General features: G+C 55.4%; 1 protein-coding gene across 1 annotated transcript; it reads left to right on the top strand.

The window, feature by feature from the left end:
• Positions 1 to 2,122: 2,122 nt before the first annotated feature.
• On the top strand, positions 2,123 to 5,333 carry EPOP (elongin BC and polycomb repressive complex 2 associated protein). The gene has a single exon (XM_026513010.4). The coding sequence runs from the start codon at positions 2,562 to 2,564 to the stop codon at positions 3,699 to 3,701; it is 1,140 nt and encodes a 379-aa protein (XP_026368795.2). The 5' UTR covers positions 2,123 to 2,561; the 3' UTR covers positions 3,702 to 5,333.
• The last annotated feature ends 7,304 nt before the right edge of the window (positions 5,334 to 12,637 follow it).

A 12,637-nucleotide genomic window follows, 5' to 3' on the forward strand; every position in this document is an offset into this window, starting at 1 on the left:
GAAGGAGAAGAAGGGAAAGTGGAGGTGGAGGGAATTCCTTCTCCAGGAAAGGACTCCCAACAGTAATGATCCCCAAGAAAGCCCCTAAACTCAGATCTGAAGGCCTGAAGCCTTTTGAAGTGGGAGAAGGAGGAGGCCATTGATCTGCAGGGTTAGAGAGGATTCATTCATTTATTCATACTGAAGAATTTCTTGAGTGTTCTCTCCTTATGTCAACACTGTGCTAGGCACAGGAATGCAAATATGAGTGAGACTGTGGGGGGATAAGAGGAGTTTCCCAGTCTAGGTTTCTGTCGGGGGGAGGGGGGCAAGCTCCTTCCCCAGGCATCTCAGTGGCGAAGAGGCTGGAGTACATTGGGTTTGCAGCAGATGCCCTCTGCCCCACAAGTCAAAGAAATCTGTCACTGCTGTCTCAGCGTAAGAGTTCTCAGCATTGTCCCCCAAAAGAGACTGATGCGAAGATCATCATCCTTCCATAACTTTCCTCCTGCGTATGGGGGGGGGGGCAGAAGGGGATTGCAGAACGTGGGAGGGGAGCCAAGGCTTCTGGAGCACTCAGGAACCCTGGAGTGTAGACCTGGTGGGACCCCGGGATCTCCCCTCATGACAACTGCCCTGAGCACTTCTACAGAAGATGCTAGGGGGTGAATATTTGGAGCAATAGAACACCATACCCTCTACTTCCTTAAACCGTGCCCCCCCCCCCAGGGCCTTTGTCTGTGGCCTCTGCAGAAGGCAAATGGGGAGGCAGACCTTACTGATCCCTTTCCTCCCAAATGTGATTTGATGACGTATAGAAAAACAATTCTTCTCATGTCACTGCCAGGAGGGCAGGGACGCAAGCTATATCATTTGCCCCCTTACAGAAACCCTGTCTTACCCCGGCCCCAGAATGAGATATTCTCTCTGTGACACTCTCCCCAAATTCCACATTCTTACACCAAGCTATTATACCAATCTGTTTATATCTCTGGGGATGGGAAGCAGCCATATTTCAACAACCTGATTTTTATCAAGAGAAAAATATTCCAGGGATTCATTCATTCGCTCACAAATATTTATTGAGCACCTATTATGTCTGGGTACTATTTTAGGCCATGGGGATGCAGTAGTGATTAAGACAAAGTTCTCATCAGCTCATTTCCAGACTAGTGAGAAACAGACAATAAAGAATAAATACATTCACAGACTTTCATATAATAGTAAGTTATACAGAAACTAAAGAAAGTTAAGGGGGTAGTATGGGCTGTCGGGAGGTGGTCCCTCATTATCAGGATTTTTTCGCCAGGGGGGATTTACCTTTTCCTTGCATCACTCTCCTTGGCTGACAAGACGGTCTGGGTGTCCCCTCCTCTGGACTCCTCAGCCCATTTTGGCCGCTCAGCTTCAGAGGACAACGTCTTGGTATTTAAGGGGGCTGAAGAGCCAGCCTCTTGGAATTTGCTCAAGGGGCGTTTAGAAACTGCATTAGAGAACTGGAAACAAGTCTACTTATCGTCCTCCGCGGGTGTAATAATACCCCCCCTCCGAATTTATTTTTTCCTTTGTCCATCTTGCACACACTTAAGTCCTAACTACTTTTCAACAGTTTTTGCGCCCCGTGTGTGCCAGGCCCTGTTCTAGGGCACCAGAACAGAGAGGTAGGAAACATTCTCTGCCCACAGGAGTCCCTGCCGTGCAAAGCTTGTCAACAACCATTGCCTCATGTCGTCTTTTCCCTCAACACTGTTTTTGTGATTCATCCATGTTTATTCAGGCCGCCCCAAGAGGGTAGATACGCACATTCCCATTTTACAGATGCGAAAACCGTGACTGCTAAGGGAAAAACGGATTGTTTTGCGACCACTCAGTAGCGGGACGCCGCCGAGCCACGTGCAGCGGCGCGTTTCGCCCCTCGCGATCCCACCCGCACACGCTCCCTCTTTTCCTCCCTCCCAGCCGCCGCCGCGCCGGGTCCACGTGTGTGTGTCTGTGTGCGGAATGGGGACGGGGGCGGTGCCGCCGGAGGGGTGGGGTCCGGGCTAACGTCACGGGCAGTGCCGCCCAATCAGCGGCGGGCTCGCGGCCCCGGCGCTGGTATTGGGGCAGCGAGGGGGCAGTTCTCTATAACGCGGTCTCCTGGAGCCAGCGGGGAAGAAAGAAGCCGAGCGGGCGGAAGGCGCCCTCCCCGCCGCCTGGGCCCGGGCACCGGGTGCCGGGCCCGGGGTCCTTCCCGCCTCCCGCGGCCGCCGGCCGCTTTGTTTCCCCAGCTTCTGCGCCCTGGGCTACTCGAGAGGGGCTCCCGCCGGGGCTGCGCAGGGAACGCGGCGGCAGGAAGGGCGGCCGACCGCGCCGGGACTCGCAGGGACCCAGGAGTCCGGCCGCCGGGAGGGCCGCGTGACGAGATCGAGAAGGGAGCCAGAGCTCCGCGGCCCGGGGTTGCGGGCCGGGGGCGCCCGTGAGCAGAGACCTCCCCGTCGAGGGGGGGCGATGTTCCCCTCGCCCGTGGGCTCTTCGGGCAGCCAGGGCACACCGCCGCTGGGACTAGGGCCCCCGCAGTGGGCACCCCCCCGGACGGTTCCATGGAAACTCTGTGCCCCGCTCCCCGCCTCGCAGTGCCGGCGTCCCCGCGAGGGTCGCCCTGCTCCCCGACACCCCGGAAGCCGCGTCGGGGGACCCAGGAGTTCTCTCCGCTGTGCCTGCGTGCCCTTGCCTTCTGCGCCCTTGCCAAACCTCGGGCGTCCTCTCTGGGCCTGGGGCCTGGGGAGCTGGCGCCGCGGGCCCCGGTGCTGCTGGGCCCTCGCGTCCCCCTGTGCACCGGCGGCTGGGCCGCGGATGGCCTGAAGCACCTCGCGGGATCAGCCGGGCGGTCCAGCGACCCGAACTCCCCGGCCGGTCAGGATGCCGACGCCGCAGTGTGCCGGGGCCGTGGCGAGGAGGAAGAGGGCGGAGGCAGTTTCCCGCACTTCGGCTCTCGCTCCGGCTTACCTCCCGGCCGCTGCCCGGCGCCCCCGCGCCCTCGGGAATCTCCGACCAGCTCCGCCTCGGCTCCACCTCGGCCCGCCTCGAGTCTCGACTCCCAGCCCGGCCCCGCCGCCAGCCCCCATCAGGAGCCCGGTTCCCGGTCTCCGCCGCCACCTGCGGGCCTCTCCACCGAGCCCGCGGGTCCCGGGGCCGCGCCGGAGCCGCCCGCGCCGGGCCAGACGGCCGCAGTCGATGGAAACCCCCCACAGGCCGCCCCCGAGGCACCAGCCGCTAGCCCCTCGACGGCCGGCGGAGCTCCGGCCGCGCCCGGCGATCTCCGCCAGGAACATTTCGATCGTCTGATCCGCCGGTCGAAACTTTGGTGTTACGCGAAGGGCTTCGCTCTCGACACTCCGAGTTTGCGCCGGGGGCCCGAGCGGCCGCCAGCAAAAGGGCCCGCCCGGGGAACCGCCAAGAAACGCCGGCGGCCGCCGCCCCCCCATCGCAGCGCACAGCCCCGCCGCCCTGCACCGACGCTCCCCACCGCGAGCACCTTCAGCCTCCTCGACTCCTTCCCCTGCCCCCCGGCCCTGGTGGTGGGGGAGGACGGAGACTTAGGGCCGGCATCCTCGCTTCGCCTCCAGGGAGACTCTAAGCCCCCGCCTGCCCACCCGCTGTGGAGGTGGCAGATAGGGGGTCCTGCTGTCCCTGAGCCCCCAGGCCTCAAATTCTGGGGTATCAACTTGGAGGAACTTTGAGCGCTAGACCTCTTCTGCCAAGGGGGGAAAAAGTTGGGGCCACGGCCAAACTTTGGACTGGAGGACAGGGCCTCGTTTCTCACATTTGCCTGTTCCCTTTACGTTTTATGGGCTGCGGTCAGAGGGACCTCAAATGACAGTGATCTTCAAGCACCTAACTGGTTGGGGTGACACCCCCTCCCCCTCATCCTTTGGAGACGAACCAAGGGCTGGAGTCAGGAGAAGGCTTAACGGAAAAGGGCTTAATGACATAGATTCCAATCCCTCCCCTCTTCCATCTCGGATCTCTGGGGGCAGGGCCTTCACCCCAGGGGGAGCAAAGGAGGCTACCGCTCAAAGACAAGGAAAAAAAAAAGAGGGAGAGAGACCTTGGTGATGGACAAACCGGTTGTTTCTGTGGGCGAGCCAGGGGATGAGGGGGCTGTGGTGGGGGTGGGGAGGTGATTGGCAGCTCCCTGGGGGCATCCCCCACCCCCACCATCCAGGCCTTTAACCCTTCACTCCCCTCAGGCCTTCCCCAGCACTCCAAGCCCCAAGGGAGCTTTCATGGGGGAGGGGGCAGCTTGGGCAAGGGAGAGAGCACCCCCTCCCTGTTCTTTTCTTAAGCCTTCTCCCCTCACCAAGGCAGGTGACCCCTAATTGGCGAGAGCTCAGTCTCAGCCACCAGCCTTTCCCTTTTGTCCAGTTTTGGAGTTTCTGTCTTCAATTTTTCCTGTTTGCTTTCAGTTTATAAGGTCTGGTGGGTGAAAGAGGACCTCCCCCTGGATCCATCAGCCCCCTCCCCAGTTTGCTACTCCTGTTGGGAGGGGCAGGGCTAAGGGACCTCTTCCCTTCCGAAAGCTCAGACTTTGCCTGGGGAAAGGGCCAGAGACTCCCAGGGAAAGTAATGGAAGGTGGAAGAAATCAATAAAATCAGACCAAACAAGTTGCCTTTCGAGGTCCTCTCCACCGATTTATGGATGGGAGGGGGTGGAGGTAGAGGGCAGGCCTGGGTCCATTCTTTGGACACCCAAACTCAGCCCCTTCAAAGGCTAGAGGCGAGGCTAGCTGCTCCTTCTAGAGGGGGTAAATTAAAAGGTTCTTGCCGTAACCTCAAGGGTCCGGCCGGGCCCAAAGGGACAAAGTTTGGGTTTGAATGGGAGCTGGGCTGTGGCATCTTCAGCTTCCTCCCCTAACTTCAGGCATTTTGGGAGTTGTCAGGGACCTGATGGATCCGATGGGGGCAGGGCCAGGGGATTAGTTTTGAGGTCAGAGGTTCTGTTTTCCAGGGGGGAGGGGAGAGGTAGGCCTGGACCACACCCGGCAGCTGGGAGGATCCCCTCCAGCCCGAGAGGGGTGGAATCGCTTTCCCTTCCACCCAGGTGAGGTCAGGGGCGGTTAGCTCTTAGGGAGACTCCAAGTTTAGGTGTGAGGGGAAACTGGGGGTGGTAGATCTGCCCAACAAGTGAGGGACCCAGTGACCCTTCTGCCCACACTAGTCAATAGCACCCCCTTTTCCCCCAAAAACGGGGTGAGGGAGGAACAATTCCCACGTACGATACTGGGGAAGGACTTGTCTCCTTTTCTGTGAAAATGCTTTGTACAAAGTTGTTATCGTTTGCATAGAGCAGATTCTTGAGAAAAACTGTTTTGGGCCACAAAAGTTTTGTTTGTTTTAAGAACCGTCTCTTTTAATTTTTTTTCTCTGATGGGGGTGAGGGTGAGGGTGGGGGTGGGGTGGGTGGGCGTGGGTTGGGCTTCGCTCTCTTTCTCCTCAACATCTGGCCTTTATGAACCCTGCTGACCTCCCATCCCCCCTCCAGCTGTGTTATGGGGAGGAGGGGGGAGGGCGGGGAGAATGCCTCCCACTCCTGTGCTTTGGGGGGGTATCCATCTTATTTTGCCCCCCCCAAGAATGGGGAAGGCAGAGGAAGAAGGCAGATGTGAGGGGTAGGAAGAGACTCGCTGTGAAGAGGGGGTTTTGTTTGCAACGAGAAATTCAGCAAGGCAGGCTCCTGTTTTTCGAAAGCTCCCCGCTTTTAGTAGTCAGTGCGGGTCAGCTTTGGCCCTTTCCACCAGCAGGATGGCCCTTTCCTGGGCAGGATGCAGCACGCTCTGGGGGACGGAGGAAGGTGTGTCGTAGAATACCCTTGGCGGACTCCTCTGAGCCCTGGGATGTGATGCAGTTAGTCTGTCTTCCTCCTTCCTCCTTAAATGAAAGCATTAAGCATTCAGCCTTAGCCTGGAAGGAGTCTGGGCGGTGAGTTAAAAAACACACCTTTTGGCCAGACCTGGAACTCCCCTTTCTTGCTGCATGGTTTAATTTGTTGAAACTCAGGGCTGGAAGTTTCTCTAGAAGCTTTCTAGCCATTCTGCACAACAGGGAACTGGATTAATTTTCCTGCAAATGCTGTGACAATTTACCGCAAACTTGGTGCCTTAAAACAACGGAAATCTTTTCTCTCATAGTCCTGAGGCCAGAAGTCCAAATTGAGGTGTCAGTAGGGCCATGCTCTCTCTGGGAAGGCTCTAGGGGAGAATCCCTTCCCTGCCTCTTCCAGCTCCTGGAGGCTCCAGGCTTTCCTTGGGTTGTGGCCGCATCACTCCCCATCTGCGTCCGTCTACACGTGGCCCTCCCCTGTTCTGTCTCGTATAAGGACACTTATTGGATTTAGGGCCCACCCAGATAATCCAGCATGATATCATCTTGACAACCTTAATGTCGTTACGCCTGCAAAGACCCTTGTTCCAAAGAAGGTCACATTCACAGGGTCCAGAGGGAGGGGAGTTAGGACACAGACATCTTTTTGGGTGCCCCCATTCAGCCCACCACAGAAATGGAGTTCCTGAAAGAAGAAACTGGCCCAGATTTTCTGGAGGGAAAGAAGCATGTGCTGCAGTGTGTGGGGTTGGTCTGGGGTGCTGCCCCTCTGGACACGTGGGGCGGCAAGTCTCCCTGAATTGGGGCAGCTTGGAGAAAGGCTAGACTTGGTCTCCTTGCTTTTTCCAGCTGACCCCCAGGATGCTAGGACTCCACCACCCACAACACTCACTGAGCCAGGGAGGGCGGGTCAGTCTCCCCAGGAGGGTCCGGGGAGGCTCTCCCTGCCTCCCGTTCTGTTTGACCTCTGCGGGTGTCTCCAGCCCCTGCTCCCAGATTGTCCCTGTGCGTCCTTCCTTCTACCTCTCCCCACCCAGACGTCAAGTCCTTTGAGGCTCTGCCAGTGGCCACCCTGTGTTTGGCGGGGTTTGGAGATCAGGGGTCTTAGCTTCTGCCTGGGTATCTCTTACTGGGTTTTCTCTTTTCCTTTGGTCTCAGAGGGTCTGTCTCCGTGGGCCCCTACCTCTCGACAGCTCTGGGGCCGGTTGTCGGCCCCTCCTCATCAGGACCGCCTGCACAACCCTGAGAGTGAGGGCCTTCTTAAATTTTATTCCCCAGGCACCTCGCCTGCCTCACCCTAGTCCAGCCCTGCTCACCATCACCTCCTTCCTCCTGGGAGCCGCTCCCACACCCTCTGCTTCTTGCCTCTTTAATCTTTGCAGCTTGACTCCTCCCTGAAATAGCTTTTTCCAGGGTCACTCACGGTGACCCCCAGCCACGAATCCAATGGTTGCCTCCTGGCCATCCTGACCCCCGTATCTCTCCATGACCTCCGCTGGATGTTCGCCAAGGTCTCCTAGTTCTCTTCCGTAAGAAGTCCCTGCTCTGTCTTCTGTGCCTCCCCTTCTTCCTCTGACCTCAGGAAGCTTTAAAATATACGGAGCCCCGGGGTGTCTACCCTCCACCCCCACGTCTCCGCCATGATTCCCTTTGTCTGTCCCTCTCAAAGCCTTCATCTGGCACTCGCATAGGTAAGTGAGTCGAAATTACTGTCCCCGCCTCCTCTCCCTCCAGCTCAGCCCCTCTCCTGAGCCGATCTCTGAGTGGTTGCTGGCAAATCATACTTTCCCTATTGAAAACTCAGCTCAGTGTCTCCACCCCCTGCCCACATCAGACCCCCTGGTCAAGCCCACGTTCTGGACACAGCTCTGCCTTTCTCCCCAATCCTTAGTCCCTTGAATCTTCGCCGTGTCCTCTCATTTGACTCACTGCTAGTTCTGAACCTCCGCCTCCCACTGGCTTCTCCAGTGCCTCTCCTCTCCACTCCATCAGGGTGCAGCCGCAGGATGCCTAGTCTGGACCATTGCAGTAGCCACCTAACTAATTTCTGTATCTCTGGTTTTCCTCTGATCCCCTCACATCTGATTACCTTCTTACTCAGCAGGTCCCCTGATTTTATGAAATGCAGCCTCCTTGGCCTATCATTTGGGGCCTTCTAGGATTTGACCCTAACTCTCTTGGCCCAGTTTCTTCACTTTATACACCATGTGGTCCATCACGCTGGATTGCCTTTCCTTCCCCAGCCACCCACCTTTTTCTCTACCTTCCTTCTCCAAAGCCCATTTGAAATGGCGTCTCCTCCACAAAGCCTTTTTTGGTGCCCCCCATCCCCCGCATTGGATGTCATCCATGCCAACATTAGACCCTCTTTACTCTTTTATGTCTGGGGCAGGGGTGGTGGAGGGCAGTGGAAGAATAGGGGCTTTGGAGCCAGTCACTCCCATTCCCCCCTCCACGGAGAGCCTGGGAAGCGAAGTCAGGCCACTGTCGGGGGGGGGGGGCGGGGGACCACCTTTCTGACCTCAGCTTTCATTTCGTTGCTTTGGTCTTAACTGAGAGTTATTAACATGAAACGGACATTTCAAAATCACTCCTGTAATCATAGAAACATCCCAAGAAGACAACTATCCAGTGTGCCAAGTCCCGCTACAAGGTGTTTATATTTTCTTTAATTAAAGTAAAAAAATTAAGGTTATTGATGATAAGGTTGTAGTTGTGATTTTTTTCTTCGTCTTTCTACAGTCATTTTGTATCTTTCGCTTCATTTTCTTTCGGTCCTGGATCTGTGTCCTGTACACCAGGCACCTAATGAGTACTTGTCCAATGCAGAGTGCATATTTTAAAAGGCTTATTTAAAGGACAGCAGCGTGGGAGGGGCACTTGGCCAGGATGCAGTTCTAGAGCTGTCCACTAGATGCTGCTGTCTGCTAGTGCCAGAGGATGATGCCAGGCTGGAGAAGGGTGGGTGGGGGAAGGAAGTCTTCCAAGCAATTGAGCACCTCCCAGTGCTGGGGCCTGGGGAGAGGGATGTGTTGGACATGGTCTCCACACACAAGGAACTAAGTCACGTGCTTTGTGTACATTATCTTGCTTTCATAACAATAGATGGGCATTATTATCTTTGTTTAGTAGTTGAGAAAATGAAGGCTCAGAGAGCTTAATTAATTTTCCTGAGGTCACACAGCCAGTGGAGGTGCAGTTTAACTCTGGTCTGTCGATTGGGTTTTCCCCTCATAGCAATTGTCATAGCAAACACATGGCACTTGCTTGGAGCCGGGCACTGTTCTAAGGGCTTTATGCCTAGTCACTCATCTAATCTGCAGAACAACACTAACAGGGAGGTACTATTATTATTAATTTTTTAAAGATTTTATTTATTTGACAGAGAGAGATACAGCAAGAGAAGGAACGCAAGCAGGTGGAGTGGGAGAGGGAGAAGCAGGCTCCCCACTGAGCAGGGAGCCCGATGCGGGGCTCGATCCCAGGACCCTGGGATCAGGACCCGAGCCGAAGGCAGACGCTTAACGACTGAGCCACCCAGGCACCCCAGGGAGGTACTATTATTATCCCCATTTCACAGCTGGGGAAACTGAGGTATAGAGAGGTTAAGCCGACACAGAATTGTGCCGTTCGAGTTTGTGATTTTTTTTTAATTTTAATTTTTTATTTATTTACTTTTTAAAGATTTTATTTATTTATTCATGACAAAGAAGCAGGCAGAGGGAGAGGGAGAAGGAGAAGCAGGCTCCCCTTAGCACAGGGAGCCCAATGAGGGACTCCATCCCATGACCCTGGAATCATGACCTGAGCTGAAGGCAGATGCTTAACCAACTGAGCCACCCAGGCATCCCTGTGCTCTCCTTTTTTTTTTTTTTTTTTAAGATTTTTAAAATTTTTATTTAGCAAGAGAGAGAGCATGCGCGCGCACGCACACACAGGCAAGTGGGGGGCGGGGCAGAGGGAGAGGGAGAGAGACAATATCAAGCAGACTCCACCCTGAGCTGGGAGCCCGATGCGGGGCGATCCCACTACCCCAAGACTATGACCAGAGCCGAAACCAAGGCTTGGATGCTTCACTGACTGAGCCACCCAGGCGCCCCCGAGTTTGGGCTCCTAATGACCGCACGGCGGCCATGTTTCACCACCTCAGCGGCAACCAGCTACAGACCAGAGGTAGCCTCCTGCCGGTATCTGGAAGTCACGGAGCTCTGTGCCAGAGACACAAGGACACAGGACCACAGAGACCCTGAGCAGCCTAAAGGCGCATGGAGAAAGGAGGCCGTGCAGCCTCCTCTGTGGGGTGTGGGCTCTGCACAGACGTGCTGTCTACCCCAGCTCAGTGGTTTATCCTTTCTGGGCTTGGGGAGCGGGATGTGTCCTATCACCACCTAAAACCAGGGGACTCTCTAGCAGGAAGTGACTCAGACACAGAAGGTGTGTGATCCCTGATGATTGATTGCAAAATTCTAGCACTTTAAAAAAATAGAGGGAAATGTAGCTACGTTAAAATGCATGAAAATCCGGCCTGATGAATGTTTACACATGTACACACCCGTGTGATGACCACCCGTTCCTCGTCTCGGCTTCTGGGAAGCTCCGTCAGGCTCACTCCCAGTCAGTCCCCTGACCCGGGCGGAACCCCCTCGCTGGCCTCTATCAGCTTCACTCGGAATGGTTTTAACCTTCACCAAAGTGACAGGTACTTTTTTGGTCCTGGCTTCTTTTATGCAACATTCGTATTCCTTGTGCTGTTTTATGCGGCATTTATTCTTTTCATTGCCATGTTGTATTTCTATTGTATGAGTAGTCTACAATTCCTAGATTCTGTTCATAGATCTGTGGGTCATTTCCTGTTTTCAGCTTTGTGTATAAAGTCGTGTGGCCCAATGTTAAAGGAACTGGGAGGGGCAGCAAAGAAGCGAAGGGCATTAACACTGACTCAAGCATTAACTGGACAGTGGGCTAAAGGTTGGAGACGAGAAATAGCTAAAACCTTGTATTTCTCTCCCCAGAGCTTGCAGCTTGGTAAGGGAGAAAGACAAGTGAGCAAACGGCCACAGTGTGGCAGGACAAGATAGAGATTCTTCGTGAGGCTGAAGGAACAATGGAGCTTGTAGGAGCCCTGGGAGATCAGGGAGGACTTCCCAGAGGAGGAGAAATCTGAGTTGTAGCTCAAAGGTAGATAGGAATTCATGAAGTGAAGGTCAGGGAGGTGCTGAGGACAGAGCACAGAGTGGGCAGCTTGAGTGAATGGGACTCTTAAACAGATCGCATTACCTGGAGCACGGGGTACTAATGACAAGAGATGAAGTAGGCAGAGGTCAGATCACAAAAGGTCTTGTGTATCAGGGTAAGGAGTTTATTCTGAAGGCAACAAAGAGCCCTGAAGGATGGCCCAATCAGACTGCGGTGGCCATAAACTCTCCTTTACTTACTTTTTGTTCCACAAATATTAATCGAGGCCCTACTATGTGCGGGGCATTGTGCCAGGCATTGAGAGACAGCATGAGCCAAACAGTCAGGGTCCTGGCTTTCTGGAGCTTGCGGGGTGGGGGCCAGACAGATCGTTGTAGTCAACAATCACACAGCTGAGACAAGTGCTGTGAAAGAGATGTGCATGGGGCCGCAGGCTGTGCCCCGAGGATCTGACCTAGTCCGGTAGAGCAGAGGCATCTCTGGGAAGCAGGGCTGGTGATGAGCTTGGAAAGATGACCAAGGGTTCACGCCAGGGAGAGGGGAGGGAAGTGTTCCAGGCGGCAGGGACAGCTGGATCAAGGTCTTGGGGCTGGGGGAGCCAAGTGAGCTAGGTGTATCCAAGAACGGAGTGTGGCCAGGGCCTAGAGTAGGGGGAGAGGGCCTCTGTGCAGGGGTAGGGCTGAATCTCGCAGGGTCTGTGGGCCGAGGAAAGGATTTTGGCTTGTTCTCAGAGCACTGGGGAGCCAGAGATGGGTCTAAGCAGAGCTGTGACCAACAGATTTGTGTTTGGAGAGGATCACTGTGTCCTCAGAGTGGACAGAGGGAGCGGGAGCAAAGGCAGGTGGGGGGAGGTTGGTGAGGAGACAGTTGTCACGGTCCAGGCAAGAGGTGAGGGTGGCAGGGCTGGGGATACAGACATGGAGCAACGTAGACGCACGTGCAGTACCATTGACCAGATGTGGGGAGGGTCAGGTGGGGGATGGGGGAGAGGGCAGTGATAACAGCAAGCGTCAGGGCTCTGGCCTTAGACCCTGGGTTGACAATGAGACAGGGAACACTGCGCTGGAGTGGGAGCTGGGGGAACATCCCGAGCTCGGATTTGAACACGTGCAGTCCGCGATGCCTTTGAGACATCCAAGTGGGTGTTTGGGTCTGATGTTCAGTGAAGAGGAGAGGGCTAGAGATACACTCGTGTGAGTCACGTGTGTGTCCGTGGGAATGGAGGTTGGGGGGCTGGATGTGGGATTCAGCGAAAGACTGAAAAGGGAGAAGAGAAGAGGGCTTAGGGCCTTGACACATGCCCACGTTTCACTGGAGGAAGGTGCAAAGTATTGGAGGGCGTGAGGAGGCAGGGAGACCAGCTTGGAAGCTGTGAGAAACGATGAGAGAGTCAGCAGCGAGGAGGACAGCAGAGTCCTCGTTGGAGAGGCCTTTATGCCGTAGAATTGCCAGCATTGAGTGTGGGGTGAGGGAGAGGAGGAGTCTGGGAGTCTGGCTTGGATCCCAGATTTTGGCCTCTGGTGCCCAGGTGGGTCTGCTGCTCAAGAGGGAAATCTGGGCCAGAGATGGAAATGTTTGGAGTTGTCCGCATATGACTGGA

Source organism: Ursus arctos, unplaced genomic scaffold (assembly GCF_023065955.2).
Source record: "Ursus arctos isolate Adak ecotype North America unplaced genomic scaffold, UrsArc2.0 scaffold_24, whole genome shotgun sequence".
In the NCBI taxonomy this organism is placed as follows: domain Eukaryota; kingdom Metazoa; phylum Chordata; class Mammalia; order Carnivora; family Ursidae; genus Ursus; species Ursus arctos.